At 41.2% G+C, this 19135-nt stretch overlaps 2 protein-coding genes across 8 annotated transcripts in view; one reads left to right on the forward strand and one right to left on the reverse strand.

Annotated features, from left to right (window-relative positions):
* Positions 1 to 4558, forward strand: part of cep162 (centrosomal protein 162) — a 107201-nt gene extending 102643 nt beyond the window's left edge. For all 7 annotated transcript variants that reach the window (XM_073056452.1, XM_073056453.1, XM_073056454.1 and 4 more), the window contains one exon: positions 3654 to 4558. In XM_073056452.1, the coding sequence (XP_072912553.1) occupies positions 3654 to 3872 (219 nt within the window). In that variant the 3' untranslated portion in view covers positions 3873 to 4558. The remainder of the gene's footprint in view (positions 1 to 3653) is intronic.
* Positions 4559 to 6348: 1790 nt separating this feature from the next.
* Positions 6349 to 19135, reverse strand: part of mrap2a (melanocortin 2 receptor accessory protein 2a) — a 32488-nt gene continuing 19701 nt past the window's right edge. The window contains exons 3-5 of the mRNA XM_073055438.1: positions 15694 to 15793; positions 12480 to 12695; positions 6349 to 7670 (exon numbers count right to left, since the gene is read on the reverse strand). Of these exons, the coding sequence (XP_072911539.1) occupies positions 7361 to 7670; positions 12480 to 12695; positions 15694 to 15793 (626 nt within the window). The 3' untranslated portion in view covers positions 6349 to 7360. The remainder of the gene's footprint in view (positions 7671 to 12479; positions 12696 to 15693; positions 15794 to 19135) is intronic.

Raw genomic sequence — 19135 nt, forward strand, 5'->3', positions numbered from 1 at the left:
GTCAGTTGTGGTAGAGTTGACTTTGCTGACTATAGTGGAACTATCTTTCAAAAATAAAAAAAATAACATTGTTATATTGAATTGACTTTATTACTTACACCCTTCATATACATGAGGGGTAAAAATCTTTGTATTACGTCTCCGTCTGAATGTGCAGTGTGCAATTTATAGTAATTTATAATAAATAGTATGTACAACAGGATACTTAATATAACATAGAAATAGAGTTACAACATGAATTAATCAGTCTGATGGTCTGGTGGAAGAAGCTGTTCCAGAGCCTGTTGGTCTTGGCTTTTATGCTGCGGTACCATTTTCAGGATGGTAGCAGCTGGAACAGATTGTGGTTGGGGTGATTCGGGTCCCCAATGATCCTTCGGGCCCTCTTTGCATACCTGTCTTTGTAAATGTCCTGAATAGTGGGAAGTTCACATCTACAGATGTGCTGGGCTATCTGCACCATTCTCTGCAGAGTCCTGCGATTGAGGGAAGTACTGTTCCCATACTAGGCAGTGATGCAGCTAGTCAGTATGCTTTCAATTGTGCCCCTATAGAAAGTTCTTAGGATTTGGGGGCCCATACCAAACTTCAACCGTCTGAGGTGAAAGAGGCACTGTTGTGCTTTTTTCACCACACAACCATTATGTACAGACCACGTGAGATCCTCGGTGCTGTTTATGCTGATGAATTTAATGCTGTTCACCCTCTCAACCCCAGATTCATTGATGCCAATAGGGCTACCCTTTCTCCATTCCTCCTGTAGTCCACAACCGGCTCCTTTTTTTTGGTGACATTTGAAGGGGAGGTTGTTTTCTAGACACCACTATGTTAAGGTGATGACTTCTTCTCTGTAGGCTGCCTCATTATTATTTGAGATTAGGCCAATCAGTGTAGTGTCGTCAGCAAATCTAATTAGCAGATTGGAGCTGTGAGTGGCAATACAGTCATGGGTATACAGAGAGTAAAGGAGGAACCTTAGCACACAGCTCGAACCACTTCATCAAGTTCGCCGATGACACAACCGTGGTGGGTCTCATCAGCAAGAACGACGAGTCAGCTTACAGGGAGGAGGTGCAGCGGCTAACGGACTGGTGCAGAGCCAACAACCTGTCTCTTAATGTGAACAAAATAAAAGAGGTGGTTGTTGACTTCAGGAGGGCACGGAGCGACCACTCCCCACTGAACATCGAAGGCTCCTCGGTAGAGATCATTAAGAGCACCAAATTTCTTGGTGTTCACCTGGCGGAGAATCTCACCTGGTCCCTCAACACCAGCTCCATAGCAAAGAAAGCCCAGCAGCGTCTCTACTTTCTGCAAAGGCTGAGGAAAGTCCATCTCCCACCCCCTTCCTCATCACATTCTACAATGGTTGTATCGAGAGCATCCTGAGCAGCTGCATCACTGCCTGGTTCGGAAATTGCACCATCTCAGATCGCAAGACCCTGCAGCGGATAGTGAGGTCAGCTGAGAAGATCATCAGGTTCTCTCTTCCCGCCATTACGGATATTTACATTACACACTGCATCTGCAAAGGAAACAGCATTATGAAGGACTCCATGCACCCCTCATACAATCTCTTCTCCCTCCTGCCATCTGGTAAAAGGCTCCGAAGCATTCGGGCTCTCACGACAAGACTATGTAACAGTTTCTTCCCCCAAGCTATCAGACTCCTCAATACCCAGAGCCTGGACTGACACCTTGCCCTATTGTCCTGTTTATTATTTATTGTAAATCCTGCACTGTTTTTGTGCACTTTACGCAGTCCTGGGTAGGTCAGTAGTCTAGTGTGGTTTTCTCTGTGTTGTTTTTTTACGTAGCTCAGTCTAGTTTTTGTACTGTGTCATGTAACACCATGCTCCTGAAAAACATTGTCTCATTTTTACTATGTACTGTACCAGCAGTTATGGTCGAAATGACAATAAAAGTGACTTGACTTGACTGAAAGGCAGAGGTGAGGGAGCCCACTCTTACCACCTGCCGGCGATCTGACAGTAAGTCCAGGATCCAGCTACACAAGGCAGGGTGAAGGCCAAGGTCTCTGAGCTTCTTGTTGAGTCTAGAGGGAATTATGGTGTTGGGTGCTGAGCTGTAGTCCAAGAACAGCATTCTCACATAAGCATCCCTCTTCTCCAGATGTGTAAGGACGATGTGCAGAGCTGTGGCTATTGCGTCACCTGTTGATCGGTTGTGTCAGTAGCTGAATTGTAGGGGGTCCAGTGTGGGTGGTAGCATGCTGCAGTTGTATTCCTTGACCAGCCTCTCAAAGCATTTGTTTGTTATTGAGGTGAGTGTGACAGGATGCCAGTCGTTCAGACATGTTATCTTGGTCTTTTTAGGTACAGGAACAATAGTGGATATTTTGAAGCAGGAGGGCACTCTACACCGGGAGAGGGAGAGATCAAAAATGTCTGTAAAGACACTTGCCAGTTGTGCTGCACATATCCCAAGTACCCGCCCTGGGATGCCATTCGATCCTGTGGCCTTGTGCCTGGCCACTCATTGGAAGCACCAATGAGATGACCAAACTGCAGGTTGCATCAACTGTAGGTCTCCTCAGGGGCTCAGTGTTGGCAACATTGAATCAAGCGTAAAAAAGATTTAGCTCCTCTGGGAGAGAGGCAGCAATGTTATAAACTCCACTGCATTTAACTTTGAAGTCTTGCCATAAGCTGCATGTGTTGGTGGAAAGTTGTGTCTGGATCATGTCCCTGTATTGTTTCGCTGCCTTGATGACTTCGCGCTGCGCAGATCATAGCTGCATTTCTTGAGCTTCTGCTGATTACCGGCAACGTAAGCTCTGTGTTGCATGGTAAGTGCTGCTCACACGGAACTGTTGATCCAGGGTTGTTACTTTGAACGAGCAAGTGTCATCATGTGCAAACTTCTATCTTTAAAAGGCATTATGGTCAACTTGAGAAATGGTACTCAAATTTGTGATAAACAATTAAGTTTGATTACTGATGTTGCAAGTTAAATGCAGTGGAACATTACTACATTCACACCCACAGTTTGTGTGCATATTGGCCTGCATAGATAATTCAACCTCTGTATTGGATCTCTACTTTCCTTAACTTCAGTTTCTAGATTTTTCAAATCTGTCAACAATGTCACCAAAAACACTGAACTCCCAATCACATTAATAAGTACTCAGACCAATTTTTAAACCTTTAAATGGACAAATAGATGGGGAAGCATTTGTACAAAATTAAGGTGGATGCTAAGATTATCATTTATTTTATATTTTGAAGATATTTTAATCAATTTAACATGCATGAAATTATTATCAGAGGAAATAACTTTTTGACCTAGGGGTGGAGTGATTATTAAGCTCATATCATGGTTGGACACACTATTGTCAAACATATTTACACCTTCAACAAGATCCTATTATCTACTGCTCCCATATCTTACAGTCAAAGATAGTACAATTCTGGGTGTTTTAAGGGTAATAATTTGCAAGTTCCTAAACTTCTCATCAAGTTATTATTAATTTATAGTAGTTGTGCATTGTAAAATTTGCAATTACTCCAAATATATCCTTACTTTTTGCTAGCATAGCATTGGTCAATAATTACCCAAGCCTTATTTAACAAAATAAAGCATAATTGAAGCAGGTATCAGAATTAACCATTTATTATTTGATTTGCCAATAGTTAATTCAGAAAGCTCGGCACTCTGCTGATGCAGAACAACTTCAAGAAGTGGAGAAGTGGAAGAAACTGGCACAGTTGAAAAACCATGAACTGGAAAATTTCAGAACAGAACTTGACTCCATATTGGATGTTCTCCGTGAGCTGCAAAGACAGGGTGTTGTTATTCCAGCTCCTGGTTCCATGAGGCAAAATATCTCTGTGTTTACCAGGCAATTGTAATACTGTAAGAATGATTCACTATTATTATGTTATAGAATTTGTTACTGGAATGTGTATACTAGTATGTAGCCTATGAGGCTGTGGCATCTTGATGCTTGTTTGCAAAACCTTTGTATGTATATTTACAAAGATCAGAAACTGGATGAAATATTTGACAGCTGATTTGACTGCTTAGTCTCCTTCAGTTCGAGTTAATAGGCTCTACCTATTAATCTTACAAGAGTACATCTAATTTACTTATTAAACTCTGACATTTATCTGAAGTACTGTTACTATAGTCATGCATCTATTTTGAACAGATCAATATTTCTATAAGTACATTGGAGTTTTTTGACAGTTATGAGTATTTTGTTAGCATCCCGTAGTCTGATATTGTGGGAAATTAGATATGGAACAACACTGAATCAGAAGCAATGGTGATTCTCAAGGCAGTTTCCTAATTTATGACAATTAATAATGAAGTATTATTACATTAGTAGAGATCAGGTTTATTAAATATCCATTTGTCTATTTACACCTGTACATATAATTGTATTTAATGTGTTCTTCGAATATAAACTCTTCGGTAGCATACCTTTCAAAATCAGCTTGAATGTAAATTTTCTTTTGGTATTGTGCCAAATATTAGAGATAAATTTAAGTATATTTTGGCATTGTCAAAATAAATTATACTAATTTTGACATCAGACTACTCTATTTCAGTCTCTAATGTTCAATATTATCTTTGTGTTGCCTTTTATATAGAATAGTATTGGTGTTTGTGCATTTTCTGTGGTACCTTTCAAACTAGGCCTCAGATAAATCTGGCTTTAAATCTATCCCAGGAAGGTTTGGAGAGGGTGCAGAAGAGATTCACCTAGGTTTTTGATCAAAGCAAATATTAGTTGTAAGGAGAAATTGGACAAGCTTGGATTGATTTCTCCAGAGTGTCAGAGGCTGAGGGATGACCTGATAGAAGTATATAGAATTATGGAGAGCCACAGATAGGGTAGATGACAAGTCTTTCTCTCAGGATGGAAATGTCAAATACTGGAAATAACAGGTTTATTTATTTTGCACAGTGCCTAGAACATGCTAGAGGACATTTGGATAGACATGTGAACAGGTAGGGAATTGTGGGCATGCTCAAGTGCAAGCAGACTAAACTGACAAAATGGTCAACACATACAGTGGACTGAAGTTCTGTTGTGCTGTACTGTTCTATACTATATTCTACTGCATTCTCAAGGGGTCCTCCCTTGAAACCAGACGTAGATCATGTGACCATGTTGTGGAGTTCCTGCATTCAGCCGCAACATTCTAACTCTCATTTTAACTCTCCTCTTTTGCAAACCAGTCTCCCCTCTCCCTCTCCCTCTCGTCAGCCTTCTCTATTGCTAGAGAGGCCAAATGCAAATTGGAAGGATACTAGCGATCTTTTTTTCAGTCGTAATGCAAGGTATCAACCAAAACATGAACTTATGTATTCAGCCTCTATAAATGTTGCTTAACTCAGTTTTACCAGCATTGTTTTTTTTATTGGTTCCCCTTTCCACATCTGTAGTCTCATTTGTCTTCACTGCACACTCCACAAATTTGCCACTCAGCAGCACCTCAGAACTCTGACTAGTCATGTAGAATCTTTTGAATCCCAACAAATTGAATATTGAGTATTTCTTTAATATTGAATGGTTGTTGAAAATCCCAAAGAATAAGGCAGATAATAGTCAATGTAACATGTCACTTTGTCAATTCAAGTTGCTCCTTAATTTCAATTATGTAACGTGACTGATTTTGAGCTTAATCAATGTAATTGCACTGAAAGCAGATATTTGAGAAACTTTTAACATCTACAGCATATGCTTATGGGAAACAGATGATGCAGAGGTCATTTTAGTGCTGTTGACTAGAAATTGAAATCCTGAATTTTCAACAATTTCAATTGAACTCTGTGGATTAAAGCTTCAGACTCTGCAATGGTACAAAAAAGATACTGCTTAGAATTAAACAGCACTAAAACAGGACCGTCAGCCTAACTTTCACACATCCTTTCCTAAGCTACTGCAAGTTGTGTGCATTTGGCCCACACCCCTCCAAACATTTTAATCATGTTCAAATGTCAATTAAATATTGTAATTGTACTTAATTTTACTACTTCCTCTGGCCACTTATTCCATATCCCCATTACCCTATGTGGAAAGAACTTGAATCCCCTTTAATACTTGCCCCTCTTAGTTCAAACCAATGACCTCTTGTTTCAGATTTCCCTGAAATGGGAAAAAGACTGTGACCATCTTCTAAATCAAGCTCATCAGTCCTGGTAACATTTTTGTCTTTTTCTCTGTACCTTTCTAGCTTCATCTAGCTAAATAGATTTACTATTTATTCCCATCTCCAAACCACAGCCCCAGCTGCCTTGCACTCAGACATCAACTTCCTGCAGGCCGTGGACAGCACCACCTCTGCCTCCATTCTGTGTGTATTGCTCTGGATTCCCAGCATCTGCAGAATCTCTTGTGTTTATGGTCTACCAGTGAAGATGTCCTTGCGATGAGAGATAAAATAGAGCACCAGAGGGACCCACAAAGTTACAGGGAAAATATGCAAACTGCACTGACATTTAAGCCTGGATAGCTGGAGCTGCAAGGCATTGACTGCTGTACCACTGTGTCACGTGGCTATTTCTAAACTATCTCCAGACATGTCAGTTAATATACAGCCAACCCGTTTCAAAGGGGCTGCCATGCCACTATTAATTGTCCTAAGTATTCTCACACCTCATTATTAACTGTCCAATATTCATGTTTGAAAGCAGGTATGCGTCACTTATCTCTCCTATTGTTGCTGTGGCATTGCGTAACTGGGTTAACTGCATTCTCTTAAGTAAATAATAACAGAAATAGCACTATGAAAACAAATGCTTCTATTTATAATATTGTAATAAAATAGCAAAGCATCCAGAGCTCTTTAATTTGCAATTTCAATAAAGTTAAATACTGTTTAAACATAAATTAACCACCTCCAAGGAAAAAATACTAAAAACAAATTATATTTAATAAATTAACCTTACACTTCTAGAAATAGCAAGCTGGCAGAGTTGATGATTCACAGTTCATACTGAAGTTCAACAGATCAATGGAAATGAGTGTGACAGAGGTACAGAGCATGTTGTATAAGTATACTCTTTAACACTGACTGGAAGGTAATTCATTTTAGTTCAAGTGTTTTTGACCCTTCATAAAGATGTATGAAGATTCTCTACGAACATATCTTTTCAATTTCTAAACACTGGCTTGGAATTAAAGATAGAAGATGAGGTGATGAACAGCAGATAAACAGAAGTCAAACATTATTTTCTATCATTCTACACAATTTACAAATTTTGAATGGATTTCTGTAGTTGTGTTTCATGATTATATTGACAACTAGTCAGACATTTGATGTACAACTTGCAGCCTATCGTGCTTATTTTCAAGAATAACTGGGTGCCCACACATCAGGAGATTGTCTTACGTCAGGGAGGAGCTTTGATCCAAGGTCACACAGTTTGGGATGTCAAATCTACCTAGGCAGTCCGCAGCATCATTCATGCTTTTGCTTCTTCCATCTCCTTGAGGGAGAAGGTCACAGCTCCCCGGATCAGATGCCTTGGTCATCAATTGTCTTTCTAAATGTCCAACTTCATTTTCATAGAAGTGAAAGAGAGACCTGGACTCTTCCCTCGCAGGATGGCAAAAGGCTTTATCAGTTTTGCATGTGACATAATTAATGGCGAAGCTGTTCATTCTTTGTTGCTTTGTCATAAGGTCCAGGTTCCTGCTAAAAAAGGTCAGAAGATGCAACAAAGATTTTTCAGAAACAATGCATGCACATTTAAAAAAAACTTCACAGATTCACAGAGTTATACACCATGGAAAAGCCCTTCAGCTCAATTCATCCATGCTAACCAAGATGCCCATCTACGCTAATCCCATTTTAATGCATTTTGCTCCGTATTCCACTAAACCATTCCTATCCAAATACTTGTTCCAAATCTCAGCACCTGACACCAAACCTGCAAATATGTGCACAACAAGCCATAGGAAAAGATGTTTGGAGGTAGGCAGCAGAAAAACAAATAATTGGGAGCAGGAGTATGCCACTCGGCCTCTCAGTCCTGTTCTGCCATTGAATGATATCAGGGCTAATTCGATTGCAACCCCAATTCCATATTTCTGTATGTCCAGAGTAACTTTTCAGCCTTTTAATTTTCAAGCATTTTTCTGCCTAGGCTTTAAGGATATTTACAGACTGTCCATCCTTTGAGGAAAGTTCCTAAGGCCCATAGACACTACGGGAAAATCTCTCCTCTGGTGTAAATGATCACTCCAATATTTTTAGACTGCAGATCTTTATTCTAGATTCTCTCCTGAGAAGACATTCTCTCCATATCCTATCATGACCCCACAGGGATCTTACGAAATGTACAAGACCATAAGACACAAGACATCGGAGCAGAAATAGGCCATTTGGCTTTCTGGCTACTCTGCCATTCCTTCATGGCTGATTATTATCCCTCTCAGCCCCATTCTACTGCCTTCTCCCAGAAACCTTTGACGGCCTGACTAATCAAGAAATTATCAACCTCCACTTTAAATATAATCATTGACTCAGCCTCCACAGCCATCTGCGGCAATAAATTCAGAATCAGAATAAGGTTTATTATCACCGATACGTGTAATGAAATTTTTTAACTTAGTAGCAGCAGTTCAATGCAATACACAATATAGAAGATGAAAATAAATAAGTACATTGTGGTACATATGTATATCAAATAGATTAAAAATCGTGCAAAACAGAAATAACTATTTATTATATAAAAAAGTGAGATAGCATTCATGGGTTCAATCTCCATTTAGGAATCAGATGGCAGAGGAGAAGCTGTTACTGAATCACTGAATGTGTGCCTTCAGGCTTCTGTACCTCCTACCTGATGGTAACAGTGAGAAAAGGGCATGCCCTGGGTGCTGGGAATCCTTAACAATGAATGCTGCCTCTCTGAGACACCGCTCTTTGAAGATGTCCTGACTACTTTGAAGACTAGTACCCAAGATGGAGCCAATTCAATTTACAACCCGCTGCAGTCTCTTTCGGTCCTGTGCAGTAGCCCTCCCCCATACCAGACAGTGATGCAGCCTGCCAGAATGCTCTCCACAGTACACTATAGAAGTTTTTGAGTATTTTTGCTGACATACCAAATCTCTTCAAACTCCTAATGAAGTATAGTCGCTGTCTTGCCTTCTTTATAGCTGCATCACTATGTTGGGTCCTCAGAGATTTTGATACCAGGAACTTGAAACTGCTCACTCTCCATTTCTGTGTTTCTTTGTCTTACTCTTCCTGAAGTCCACAATCAGCTCCTTCATCTTACTGATGTTGAGTGCCAGGTTGTTGCTGCAACACCACTCCACTAGTTGACATATCTCACTCCTGTACACCCTCTCATCTCCATCTCAGATTCTACCAACAATGTTATCAACTGTTATCATCAGCAAATTTATAAATGGCATTCGAGCTATGCCTAGCCACACAGTCTTGGGTATAGAGAGTAGAGCAGTGGGCTAAGCACACACCCCTGAGGTGCACCAGTGTTGATCATAAGTGAGGAGGAGATATTATCATCAATCCTCACAGACTGTGGTCTTCCGGTTAGGAAGTCAAGGATCCAATTGCAGAGGGAGGTACAGAGGCTCAGGTTCTGCAATTTCTCATTCAGGATTGTGGTAATGATGGTGTTAAATGCTGAGCTATAGTCGATGAACAGCATCCTGACATAGATGTTTGTATTGTCCAGGTGGTCTAAGGCTGTGTGAAGAGCCATTGAGATTGCGTCTGCTGTTGACCTACTGTAGCAATAAGCAGATTGCAATGGGTCCAGGTCTTTGCTGAGGCAGGAGTTCAGTCTAATCATGACCAACCTCCCAAAGCATTTCATCACTGTAGATGTGAGTGCTACTGGGTGATAGTCATTAAGGCAGTTCACATTATTCTCCTTAGGTAATTGTTACCTTTTTGAAGCAAATGGGAACTTCCGGCCGTCGCAGTGAGAGGTTGAAAATGTCCTTGAATACTCCCGCCAGTTGGTTGGCACAAGTTTTCAGAGCCTTACCAGGTACTTCACTGGGACCTTCTGCCTTGTGAGGGTTCACCCTCTTTAAAGACAGTCTAACACCGGTCTCCAAAACAGAGATCACAGGGTCAACAGGTGCAGCAGGAATCTTTGCAGCTGTAGTTATATTCTCCCTTTCATTGTGGGAATAGAAAGCATTGAGTTCATCTGGTAGTGAATCATCACTGCCATTCATGCTATTGGGTTTCGCTTGTAATGTCGGAAGTAATGTCTTGTAAACCATGTCAGAGTTGTTGTACATCCAATGTTACCTCCAACCTCGTTTAAAATTGTCTCTCCACCCTTGAAATAGACCTTTGCAAGTCATACCTGGTTTTCTGGTACAGACCTTGGTCACCAGCCTTGAATACCACAGATCTAGCCTTCCGCAGATGACGTACCTCCTGGTTCATCCATTGCTTTTGGTTTGGAAATGTACAGCGTCTTTCTAGGCACACACTCATCCACACAGGTTTTAATGAAGTCGGTAACAACTGCAGCATACTCATCTAGATTCAAGGATGAATCCCTGAAAACGGTCCAGACCACCAATTCAAAGCAATCCTGTAAGTGCTCCTGTGCTTTCCTTGTCTTGGTCCTCACTACTGGTGCTGCAGTCTTCAGTCTCTGCCTATACTCAGGGAGTAGAAGTACAACCAGATGATCAGACTTCCCAAAGTGAGGGCATGGAATAGCACAGTAGGCATTCTTGATGGTCGTGTGTTTTTTCCTTTGGTATTGTAAGTGATCTGTTGATGGTAATTGCTCAATGATTTTTTCAGACTGGCCTGGTTAAAATCCCCCAAGATGATGGTGAAGGCATTAGGGTGAGCTGTTTCATGCATGTTGATCCCATTACTCATATCATTTAATGCCCGACTGACACTGGCCTGAGGTGGAATGTATATTGCTATCAAAATGATCACAGGAATCTCCCATGGTAGGTAAAATGGATGGCATTTAACTGCGAGATATTCCAGGTTTGGTGAGCAGAATTAGGATAGCACCAATTTATTTGTGCACCAAGAGGAGTTGATCATGAGGCATACTCCTCCACCTCGGCTTTTGAGAGTTCTGCTGCTACACAAGTTTTCTCGACCGATTCACCACCCTCTGAAGAAATTCTTCCTCATCTCTATTCTAAATGGATGTCCCTCTATTTTGAAACTGTCTTCTAGTCCTAGACTCACCCATTATAGGAAACATTTTACCCACATCTACTCCAGTCAGACATTTCAAATTTCAATAGGTTTCACTGAGATCCCCCCCCCCCCCCCCATTCTCTTAAACTTCAGTGAGTACAAAACCAGAGCTATCAAACCCTTTTATTCCCAGAATCATTCTCACTAATCTCTGGACCCTCTCCAATGCCAGCACATCTTTTCTTACATAAGGGGTCACAATACTCCAAGTACGGTCTGGCCAATGCCTTACAAAGCCTCAGCATTACATCTTTGCTCTTATATTCTAGTCCTCTCAAAATGAACACTAACATTGCATTTGCCATCCTTACCACTGACTGAACTTCAACATTCCCTTTAGAGAATCCTGCACCAGAACTCCCAAGTCCCTTTACACCTGAGTTTTAAATTTTTTCCTTATTTTGAAAATAGTTTACTCCTTTATCTCTTCTACCAAAATGCATAACTGCACACTTCACTACACTATATTCCACTGCCACTTCTTTGTCCATTCTCCCAATCTGTCTAAGTCCTTCTTCAGTCTCCCTGCATCCTCAACACTACCTGTCCCTCCAGCCATCTTCGTATCATCTGCAAACTTGGCCGCAAAGCCATCAATTCTTTCAGCCAAATCATTATTATATAACATGAAAAGATGTACTCCCTACACTGATCCCTACAGAACATCACTGGTCACTGGCAGCTAAACAGAAAAGGCCCCCTCCCTTTATTTCCGCTCTTTGTCTGACTGCCAGTCAGCCAATCTTCTATCCATACTAGTATCTTTCCTGGAATACCATGGGCTATTATTTTGTTAAGCAATCTCATGTGCAGCACCTTGTCAGAGGCCTTCTGAAAATCCATGTAAGCAACATCCACTGACACTCTTTTCTCTATCTTGCCTGTTATTTCCTCAATGTCTAATGCCTTCATTAGGTACCCCCATCATCCAGTACATGCCCTCTTCTCATTATTACCATCAGGAAACCTGAAGGCACACACTGAATGATTTAGATTATTTAGGAACATTTTCTTCCCCTCTGCCATCCAATTCCTGAATAGATATTGAACCCATGAATCCTCCCTACTTTGTTTTTCTTTGCACTACTTATTTAATTATATATATATTTTCTTTTACACACACACACACACAGCAGTTCAGTTTTTTTCCCTCTATAATTATGTGTTGCATTGTACTGCTGTGATATTAAACCCCGATTCTGATAATGATTCTGATTATAAAGCCTCAGCATTATATCCGTGCTCTTATACTCTACTTGTCTCAAAATGAACACTAACATTGCATTCGACTTCCTTAGCGCTCCACGTGAGGACTCCCAAGTCCCTTTGCACCTCTGAGTTTTGAAATTGCTGCCCATTTCAAAAATATTCTCCATCCACTGCTGTCGTCCATCACTCTGTTCACCTTCCTCACTTCCACAGTCTGATTCAACAGCTCTGACTCCAAGCCGCCTTGACTTCCTGGGGGAACATGTAGCTGCCTGCACAGACAATCTGAAAGAGAGGGTGCTATCAGCATAGAAAAAAAATTCAGTCCCAAATTTGAGGACTAGGCTGCCACCTGACCTGAACCCATTGGCCAAGTCCCAGAACTGTTACTGGATCAGCCAATAGGGTAGTTTCTATGGGGTACCAAGAGCAAGCCAAGAACCCCAACTCTGGCTACAATTCCTCATCCACCAGTCGTTTTGTATGCAATAGAGGTGGCATTACCCCCAGCAAGTTCAACTATAACTGAAAATGCCCACTGATAGATAAATTTTTGACATTTACCACATCATCATCTCCAGGAAGTAATCTGTAGAATTAACTCTCCTTTCTGTTGTAGATTTACCCAGATTCCTCCGGTTAAAGACAATACACACTTCCAAAGAACTGCCCAAGCACTGAAGCAAATGAACACCCTCCCTCTCCACCAGTCTGAAAACAGCAACTTTATTTTGCCTTCACTGTCTGTAACTATAAGAGAAAGCAAAATACCTCTAGCTGTTTTCCTGTATGGTTCCTATTTTTCCTGAAGAAACAATATCAAAGAATGTAACATGAGTGAATCTGCAGATGCTGGAAATAAATAAAAAACAAAAAACACAAAATACTGGCAGAACTCAGCAGGCCAGACAGCATCTATGGGAGGAGGTAGTGACGACGTTTCAGGCCGAAACCCTTCATCAAAGAATGTGGTGATTGCTCATTTTCCACAACATCAATAGCTAAAGCACTGTCCAGAAATCAGATACCCTTTCCAATAGTAAAAGCAATTGTTATAAGTGAAGGAGATGAGTACACGATTCTTGCCGTACAACAACCCTTTAATGATACCTAGTTTCTCCAGCTAATGTGCTTTATAATGAAATTATATCTCTAGGGTAATGGAGCTGAAGATTACAGATGAGATTCCAGACAATTTTCTGCATTTTGATTAGCATTGTATATCCTTAATGAACACAGTGCATTTGTGTTTGTCCCGTCTAAAGGCTATCGATGAACTAATTTCTCACAAACTTTCAGACAATGCATATTCCAACAACTCAGCCTTTCTGACCCACACCCGACCCCTGGTAACTTCCTTAAGGCAATATCTTAAATAAAAAGAGTACTACAGCACAGAAACAGGTATCTTAATCTATGCAACACAGACAAAATACTGGAGGAACTCAGAAGGCCAGGCAGCATCTATGGAAAAGACTGAACAGACAACATTTTGGGTCGAGACGTCAGTTCGACTCTTTTCCATAGATGCTGCCTGGCCTGCTGAGTTCCTCCAGCATTTTGTGTGTGTTGCGTGAATTTTCAGCATCTGCAGATTTTCTCATATTTGTGGCCCATCCAGTCCATGCTGGTCTCATTTTCTGCATAGTTTCATTTACTCACATCTGCCACAGACCTCCATACAGCTCTCATCCATGTACCTATCAAAACTTCTCTTAACTGTTGCAAGCTTAACCCGTATCCACCACTTTGGCTAGCAGCACATTCCACACACACAGCACCCCCTGAATGAAGAAGGCTCCCTCTCAGATTCCTCTCAAATATTCCACCTTTCACCCTAAACTGATGACATCTAGTTGCAGTTGCAATATAGTCTTTGAAGAAATAGTAAACAGGAGAGATAAAGGAGAATTGGTTGCTATTGTGTACTTGGATTCTAAGAAGGGCTTTGACAAGGTGCCACACTTAACAAGCTATGAGCCCATGGTATTACAGGGAAGATTCTAGCATGGATAAAGCAGAGGCTGATTGGCAGGAGGCAGAGAGTGGGAATAAAGGGAGCTTTTCTAGTTGGTTGCCAGTGACCAGTGATGTTCCACAGGTGTCTGTGTTGGGACCGATTTTTTTTTACCTTATATGTCAATGATTTGGATGATGGAATTGATGGATTTGTTGCAATCTTTGCAGACAATACAAAGATAGGTGGAGGGGTAGGCAGTTTTGAGAACAGAGAGAGGCTACAGAAGGACTTAGACAGATAAGGAAATTGGGCAAAGTGGCAGATGGAATACAGTCTTGGGAAATGCATGTCCGTGTTATTTAGTAGAAGAAGTGAAAGGGTTGACTATTTTCTCAATGGAGAGAAAATACAAAAATCTGAGGTGTAAAGGGGTTTGGGAGTCCTTGTGCAGGAGCCCCTGAAGGTTAATTTGCAGGTTGAGTCGGTGGTGAGGAAGACAAATGCAATGTTAGCATTCATTTCCAGAGGACTAGAATATAAAAGCAAGAATGTAATGATGGGTCTTTATAAAGGACTGGTGAGGCCTCACTTGAGAGTATTGAGAGCAGTTTTGGGCCGCTTATCATAGAAAGGACATGCTGAAACTAGAGAGGGTTCAAAGGAAGTTCACGAAAATGATTTCATTATTAAGTGGCTTGCCATATGAAAAGCATTTGATGGCTCTGAGTCTGTATTCACCAGAATTCAGAAGAGGGGTGACCTCATTGAATTCTGCAGATTCAACACTCTCTGGTTAAAGAAATTCATCCTCATCTCCATTCTAAAAGGACACAATTCTATTCTGATGCTATGTCCTCTGGACTCTCCCACCATAGGATACATCCTCTCTACATCCACTCTGTCAAGGCCTTTCACAATTCAATAGGTTTCAATGAGGTCACCCCTCATTCGTCTGAATTCTGGTGAATATAGGCCCAGATCCACAGATTGACTGGTCAGAGCATGAAGGGATATGGGGGAGGGGGAGGGGTGGGGAGGCAGGAGATTCGGTATTAGAGGAAAAATGGATCGGCCATGATGAAATGACAGAGCAGACTTGATGGGCCAAATAGCCTAATTCTGCTCCTATATCTTATGGTCCTAGTCCTTTGGTTGTCAACCCCTCATTCAGGAAAACAGCTTTCCAGTGCACTCTCACTGATTTTCCTGTGCCCTGCGTCTCTCATTGGAAGCAGTGTAGGGCTTTGGGAGAAACAAGCATTACTCCTTTAACGCTCTTCGCAACAGTTTCAAAATGAGAAATGTTTCAACTTCTGCACCTACTCTTGGTGTGGTGCTCCCGTCTTGGTTAGTAACATCAACACGAAAAACATGAAGAGCACGAAGACAGCCAAGCCGACCCAAAATCCAATCACTATGGAATCTGAAAAAGAGTACTTTGCTTCACAATGTTGTCACTTGAAGAGCAGCATGGCTTTGTACATGCAATCTAGTAGATCCTTTTCTCAAATAATGAGATGGTCAGCAATGCCAAGCATGAACAGGTTTTAGAGTCAAAGACATGGAAAAACCTTCTGCAAGGATTCAGAGTCAGGAGCCCATACTAGATCCATACACAAAGACAATCATAGATCAGTCCAGCAAGGATATTAGTGGTAGAACTAAAAAGTGACATGATAAATTAATCCTTGGGAAAGCCACCAATCCAATCAAGGTACCCTTCTACCCTGGTCATTCTCTTCCCCTTCCCATCAGGGACAAGGATTACAGAAGCTATACAGTGTATAGTAACAGGATCAAGGACAGCTTCTATCCCATTTTATTACCCTGTTTAAAAGACCTTCAGATGCTAAAAGATGCACTCTTGCCCATTCAGTCTACCTCACCTTACATTTTATTTGCCTATCTGCACTGTACTTTCTCTGTAACTGTAGCACTACATTCTGCATTGCTTTCCTTTTTGCCACCCCAAGGTAATGGCCTATCTGGATATCATGCAGACAAAAGCTTTTCACTGTATTTCGCTAGATTTGTCACATCTACACCAACGGATTGAAACATAGAGTGAAATGCATCATTCCGCACCAATGACCAACATAGTCTGAGGATTGTGCTGGGGGCAGCTCATGACTGTCACCACCCTTCCCACGGAAACATAACATGCCCGCAACTTGCTGACCCTAACCTGGAATGTGGTGGGAAACTGGACGAAAATGATCACAGGGAGAACATAAAACTCCTTACAGACAGTGGTGGAAATCAAACCCCAATAAGTGATTGCTGGTGCTGTAAAGCGGTTATGCTAACTGCTATGCTATTGTGTCGCCCCACACATTTCCTATCCATGTACCCATCCTAATATTTTTCAACCATTGTAATTGTCCTTGCCTTTACCACTTCCCTTCACAGCTCATTCCATATAACCACCACACTGTGTGGAAAAACTTGCCCCTTTATTTCATTCCCCTCTCACCTTTCGCCTATGCTCTCTAGTTTAGGCATTCCTTCCTGTGAAGAAGACTAACCCTGAACCGTATCTCTGGCCCTCATGATTTTATATGTCCTACAATATCAACCCTCAGCCTCCATCACATCAGTGAAAACAGTGCTAACCAATGAAATCTCTTCTAATAACCCAAGCCCTCAGTCCCAGCAACATCCTTGTGAACCTGTTCTGAACCCTCTTCAGCTTAGTCAAAGGATCCTTTGGAATAGTGAGCAGAAGATACAGTACTCCAGAACAGTCTCACCAATATCTTATAAATCTACTCAAGCACACAATCATATTTAATAAAGCTACGTTTAACAAAGCTGCCAACATATTCTTCTCCACATCCTGTTTTCTAGAGCTGTATTGATTACCTTCACTACAATCTCCACATGTGCTGATGTTGGAAGATTGTACCAATTTATATGTGCAAACAGCAAAGGGAATAGTCATTAAATCAATAGACAATAGACAATAGGTGCAGGAGTAGGCCATTTGGCCCTTTGAGCCAGCACCGCCATTCAATGTGATCATGGCTGATCATCCACAATCAGTAACTCATTCCTGCCTTCTCCCCATATCCCTTGACTCCGCTATCTTTAAGAGCTCTATCTAACTCTTTCTTGAAAGCATCCAGAGAATTGGCCTCCATTGCCTTCTGAGACAGAGCATTCCACAAATCCACAACTCTCTGGGTGAAAAAGTTTTTCCTCAACTCTGTTCTAAATGGCCTATCCCCTTATTCTTAAACTGCGTCTTATTCTTACTCTAAACTTATTCTTAAACATTTTGCTGGTGGAAAAGGGGTTGGCGCTTTGCTGCTGCTTACACATGGGAGGAGGAAGCTGGGGGGGCTTTGGGGTTCTAACATTTAACTGTCATTCATTCTTTGGGGCACTCCTCTGTTTTTGTGGATGTTTGCGAAGAAGAATAATTTCAGGATGTATATTGTATACATTCCTCTGACATTAAATGTACCAAACCTGTATAGCAAACACTGAAGATCACTTGGCCAATACATGGCCTTTTAACATGAACACAATTTCAATTTGTCAATTCACCATTTAAGTTGCAGCAAGTCACTCTTGGTGTGAGTGCAGGGTGCCTCCTAGTAAGCTGGACAAAGAGAGGAACATGCAATCGGCTTCATTAAAATACAAGAGGAGGGTGATCCAAAGTACAAGTTGCACCCTATCAGAAAATTAGCATCCACTGAGGAACGCAGCTGGAGAATTATATGAAATTATGCATGAATGTTTACACAAATCAAAGATTTTACGATTTTAGCAACAGGTGATTTCCAGTTGACATGAGAGTGGCAAATGTTGTGCCTTTGTTCAAAAAAAGAGAAATAGGGATAACCCAGGAAATTATACATCAGTGAACCTCAACTTAGTAGTAGGAAGAGGATGCTGTGGGATAAGATTTGTGCGGATTTGGAAAGCAATGGCCTGCTTAGAGATAACCAAAATGACTTTGTGCAGGGTAGGTCATGCCTTAAAGACTAGATGAGGTTAAAGCAGTGAATGATAACTACATTGATTTCACTGAGGCATTTGATAAGATCCTCATGGTAGGCTGATTCAGGGTGAAGGAATTGTATTGACGACTTAGATTTGGGCATACTATGCTTAACTATTCCTTATATCAATGAAAATGTATTTCGGTAGATTAGAAGGTTTACAGATGGCATCAAGATCTGTGGAGATGTGGACCATGTAAAGGACTATCAAACAAATCAGCAGAATATAGATCAGTTTCAGATATGGGCAAATGGAGTTTAATGTGAAGCATTTCGCTTTGGGAAGGCAAATGATGTTCAGTGCCGTGGCTATGCAAATAGATGAAGTGGTAAAGAAGTTTTATGCTCCACTTGCCTTCATTGGAAGGGGTGCTGAGCATAAGAGTAATGAAATCACGCTGCAGCTATATAAAACATTAGTCAGGCCACACGGAGTATTGCACGTGGTTCTGGTTGCTCTGTTATAGGAAGGGCGTGGAGATTGTGGAGAGAGTGCAGAAAGGGTTGACCAGGATGCTGCCTGGAATAAAGGGTATGAGCTATACAGAAACGTTGGACAAAGTTGGGTCGGTCTCTATAGGCCATCAGAGACTGAGGAGGAAGGGTGAGCAGATAAGATTTTTTTTAAAAATTATGAGAGGCAGTCAGAATTTTTTCCCCAGGTAGAGAAAAATCATCTAATGTTGTGGGGTGGGGGACAGTAGTTTAAAAGTGGTGGGAGGGAAAGTATTTTATGCAGAGAGTGGTAGGTACCT

Source organism: Hemitrygon akajei, chromosome 9 (genome assembly GCF_048418815.1).
Source record: "Hemitrygon akajei chromosome 9, sHemAka1.3, whole genome shotgun sequence".
Taxonomy (NCBI): domain Eukaryota; kingdom Metazoa; phylum Chordata; class Chondrichthyes; order Myliobatiformes; family Dasyatidae; genus Hemitrygon; species Hemitrygon akajei.